This window comes from Nanorana parkeri, unplaced genomic scaffold (assembly GCF_000935625.1).
Source record: "Nanorana parkeri isolate BGI_ZX_2015 unplaced genomic scaffold, ASM93562v1 scaffold606, whole genome shotgun sequence".
NCBI classification, from domain to species: Eukaryota; Metazoa; Chordata; class Amphibia; order Anura; family Dicroglossidae; genus Nanorana; species Nanorana parkeri.
In genome coordinates, this window is record NW_017306874.1 from 88,069 (window position 1) to 92,535 (window position 4,467).

Sequence of the window (4,467 nt, forward strand, 5' to 3'; positions counted from 1 at the left end):
CCACCCGCCACCCCCCCCACGAGCTGATCAACCGATGAATGGGCCACGGCATGTAACCTGTCTTGGGCCTGTGGAGCATGTTTGTGCTCCCCCAAGGTGCATTGTGCCCGCGAGTGGTTGGTCTCCACGCCGTGATGCCCCTGCCTCCTGGCGCTTGCCCCCCCCCACAACATTCCTCCCCTATGTACCTGTATGGCCCTATGGCCTGGCCCAAAGTACTGCGCTGAAGAGAGCAAGAGCCGAGATGCTCCTGCACCGAGCCCGCGAAGCCGGAAATGCCGTGAGAAAACCGTCACACCGGAAGTGACGCTGCAGTGAAGACGTCAGCGCTGCTCCGTCAGATCCCTGCGTACTAAGGAAGCCTGTGTGAGTGGCTTTTAAGAGGATGGAGGAGGCGCAGACTCCTCCCACAAATACGGCTAACTATGTTAGCCTAAAACTTATTTTTTCTGTTTTGCCATCAATCGTGCATCCAGGATTAGTGATTAATTCCTAACTGCATGTATTACATATAATTACATGCAGTGTGCCAGCGTTCTGCCGCTTTCAAATCCGTCACCTTGTAAACGGCAGATTTTGGATTCCTGCAGCATGAAATTGCAAGTTCCTGATGCTGGAATCACTAAACAGACCAACATTGTAGGTGTGAATGTAGCCATACTCTCCTTTTCAGACCTTCCATCAGCCCCTCTTTAGAACCTAGATCAGCTCCCTTTAATCTACTTTTCAGACCTAATATCACCCCCCCAGGTGATGGTCATCGGGGCCCTCTTCCTCCTGCCTGGGCTGTAATTTGTAGTTCCTCTACAGCTTGGAGTCAGTGGTGGAGCACCAGGGCCCAGTTTCAGCTGTGACTCTGGTAGATTTGCCACTGACTTCAACTTGTAGAGGCACCACAAATCTTAGCAATACATTATACAGGAATGCAGAATACCACCAACTATAGAGGACTACAAATCCAAGTAATACATTATAAAGCAATGCAGAATGGCACCAGCTGTAGAGGACTACAAATCCCAGCAATACAATGTAAAGCACTGCAGAATAATACTATCAGCTCTAGAGGACTACAAATCCCAGCAATACATTATACAGCAATGCACAATAATATGAAGCTATATACTCTGTGTTGCTCCGAGTTCGCAGTCTGATGTCTCCAGGGTCTCAGGAGACCTGTGTGTGGTTTAGGGGGCCAGCGCGGACTATCAAGCAGACAGGGCAGGGCTCTCTGGCTGTCAGTGTGGGCTCTCAGGCTGTCACTGCGGGCTCCAGGTGATCAGTATGTGCTCTCAGGTGGTCAGTGCGGGCTCCAGGTGGTCAGTGCAGGCTCCAGGTGGTCAGTGTATGCTCCAGGTAGTCAGTGTGGGCTCCAGGTGACCAGTGCGGGCTCCAGGTGGCCAGTGAGGGCTCTCAGGTGGTCAATGCGGGCTCCAGATGGTCAGTATGGGCTCCAGGCAGTCAGTACGGGCTCTCAGGTGGTCAGTTCAGGCTCTACATGATAAGTGTGGGCTCCAGGTGGTCAGTGCGGGCTGCAGGTGGTCAGTGAAACTGGTGGCTGTGGCCACAGCAGATGTGGCTCTCTGCTCAGGTATATCAGAGGGTTGCAGTCGGCCCGGATTGCCAATGGGCCTTCTGCGATTGCAGTCGGGCCAGCTGCGATTCTGGTCGTGTAGAGTGAGCCGGGCCTATTTGCAGATGCAGGCCCGGACCGGGAGCTCCACCTGCTCCTATGCTTATGCGGCCTTGCCTGTTAAAATACTTTTGCGGACCCTTTCTCAGCCCCCATTTCAATTTCATGAAAGATATGAGTGCTGCCATATTATCCCTGCTGGCTGCAGTATAGGACAAGCTTCACTCCATAAAGACCCTCACCTCAAACCTCAAACCTCAAACAACTGGCTTACTGTGACCCCCTTACCATCACACATCATAGTACATGTAACCTGACTCAAGAGAAGCCTATCCCAGACTTACCTTCAAGCTTTAATTCATACGACATTATCATCGCATAACCAAAAACAGAGAGTGGGGCTAGGTTTTCACAACTCTTCTGTAGTTGTGCCAGTAATATACCAGGTACAGGGTGCTGAAATGAGCATGCCAGCAGTCATTGCTGGGACATGGGGTGGGTCTAAAATGCAGCTAAAATAGGGCAAGCAGTACTTTATCTGGCTGCATCGGAACTAGGGCTAGTTCAGCACAGATGCAGTCCGTTCCGTTTTTTGAGCTGGATCAAAAACGGACCACAATGCTTTCCCATGGGATTCTCATGCTCTGTTCACACCAGAGCAGTCCTTTCTGATGCAGCCAGAAAAAGTACTGCTTGCCATATTTTAGCTGCATCGGATAGCGAAGGAACGCATCAAAAACACATGCAAATGCAATGCACCTGAAATCCCATTTTAAGCAACAACAAAAAAGCCCCCCCCCCCACAACAATAAAACGCATCAATCGCAGTAAAATGACAGCAAAATGAATCGCACCGCAAGTGTGCAGACACATGTGGTTCTGATGCAGTTCTGGTGTGAACTAGCCCTTAGCCAGAAGTGACAGTCACAGCAGAAATTACTTACAGGTCAATTTTACAATGCAATATTTGTATTTACTGAAAACATACTGCAGTCTCAAGAGTCTGGTTTGCGAATCTAATTTCACTTTCCATTCTTCATTTTTAGATGTCCTTCTTTATTTCAAGGAGTGCTCTCTGAGTATCATTTCTTCTACAGCTCCTCCTGCTAGGACACAGTCCATCGTTGGATCACTGACATAGATAACAGTGCTGGTATAAAGAGCTTCTTGGAGCACAGGGAATATTAGAGTGCCAGAATGAGATATGCACAAAACTTTTTGTTTAGATGCTCTTTGGTGGAGTGCTGCTTTTTATTGTATGCGTTTTTCCAGCTTTTGTTCTCAATCGGCTCAAGGTCTGAATAACCTACGAGTGTCTTGGGGATTCCAGGAGATTTTTTTTATCCCTTGGGAGTTCCTTTTTCTGCTTCCTTAAGCTGTTCCAGGGCAGATCGGCTCTCCTGCACATGCGATTTGCAATGCCGATCTGCCCTGGAACAGCTGAGAAAGCGTTGGAATGCTTGACCTATTGACGGTCACACATTCCACAGCTGAAAAACTGGGTGGGATTGCGTTAAAATGTGTGACTACGTGACTGGTCCCACATTCTAACGTAATCACAAACTTTGATAGAACACCGCCATCAGGGGGTTATGGCCGGTACCCATGTGAGTGGTCTGGGGGGCCCCTTACATGGGTATCGGCTGTACCAGGGGCGGCATGGCAGAGGTGACAGGGAGTTAGGTCCGCCACTGAAACGCATGTAATAATATCACATACTATTACATGCGGTGTGCAGGCGGTTACATGTAGCTTACTGTCCCCTGATCATTAACTTGAATGGGTGACAGCTGCCGCTTGTAAACACCAGATTAGGGATTCCTGCTGCAGGAAGACGCAAGTTTCTGATGCAGGAATCCCTAATCGCACCTAAACCTACAGATATGAATGGGGCCTTCTTGCATGTGTATATTAGTGTCTCTAGTACCAAACCGGATATGGTTAAATTTTAAAGTATGAAATTTGGCAAGCGGCCCCCATGAGAGAAAAAAAATTTGTCGAGTGGCCCCGAGTGAATTGAGTTTGAGACCCCTGATGTACACACCATTTCATCTATGCCCATAGATCTCAGCTTGTGCACTAAGCATCTTCCTCCTTGCTGATCTCCCTCCGTGCTGTGAATGCGGAAGTAATGTGTAAATACAACACGTCCGCATTCACCTGTCAGTCATCTGGCTGCTATTGCCAGAGAGAAGAAGCTGATGAAGCAGATCTCTGCTTCATCAGCTTCTTTTGGGGTCCCCAGGTGACATTAGGGGTCCTAGAGACCCCTAATGTCTCCATAAAGACGACCTGTCAGTGTGCCTTTGCTATTATATAGGGGGATTCTTATCCCCCTATGTAATAGCAATAACATTAAGTGTAAAAAAAAACAAACATAAAAAGAGTTAAAAAAAAATAAGTCACAAACAAAAATGTCTAAAAAAACCAGAAAAAATTCTTAAGTCCCCCACCCCACGTTTACGCACATATAAACGTAAATACGCATCCGGTGCACCAGCACGCAAAAACGACAATTGCGCTACACATATCGCCGCGAACGCTGCAGTGAGAGCAATCATTTTAGGGCCATCAATCACTGAAAACACTAAACTGATGAGCGGTAAAAGCTTTTAAAGCGTCGCCTATGGCCAATTTAGGGTATTATAGTTTTTTGAGGTTTCGCGCCTGCACGCAATTTTTAGGCTTGACATGTTTGGTGTCTTTTTACCTGACGTGACCCCGTCTTTTGTATTTTACCAATAAATTGGGTAATAATAAATGTTTTATTATTTAATATAGGGGAAACAGTTTTTTAAAAAACATTTTGGTAATTTTTCCTTAATATAGTAAAAAAT

General features: G+C 47.3%; 1 protein-coding gene across 1 annotated transcript in view; it reads left to right on the top strand.

Moving 5' to 3' along the window:
• Window positions 1–244: 244 nt before the first annotated feature.
• The window catches only part of LOC108792135 (interferon-induced protein with tetratricopeptide repeats 5-like), an 8,693-nt gene continuing 4,470 nt past the window's right edge, over window positions 245–4,467 (top strand). The window contains 1 exon segment of the mRNA XM_018562837.1: window positions 245–303. Coding sequence (XP_018418339.1) covers window positions 245–303 — 59 coding nt within the window.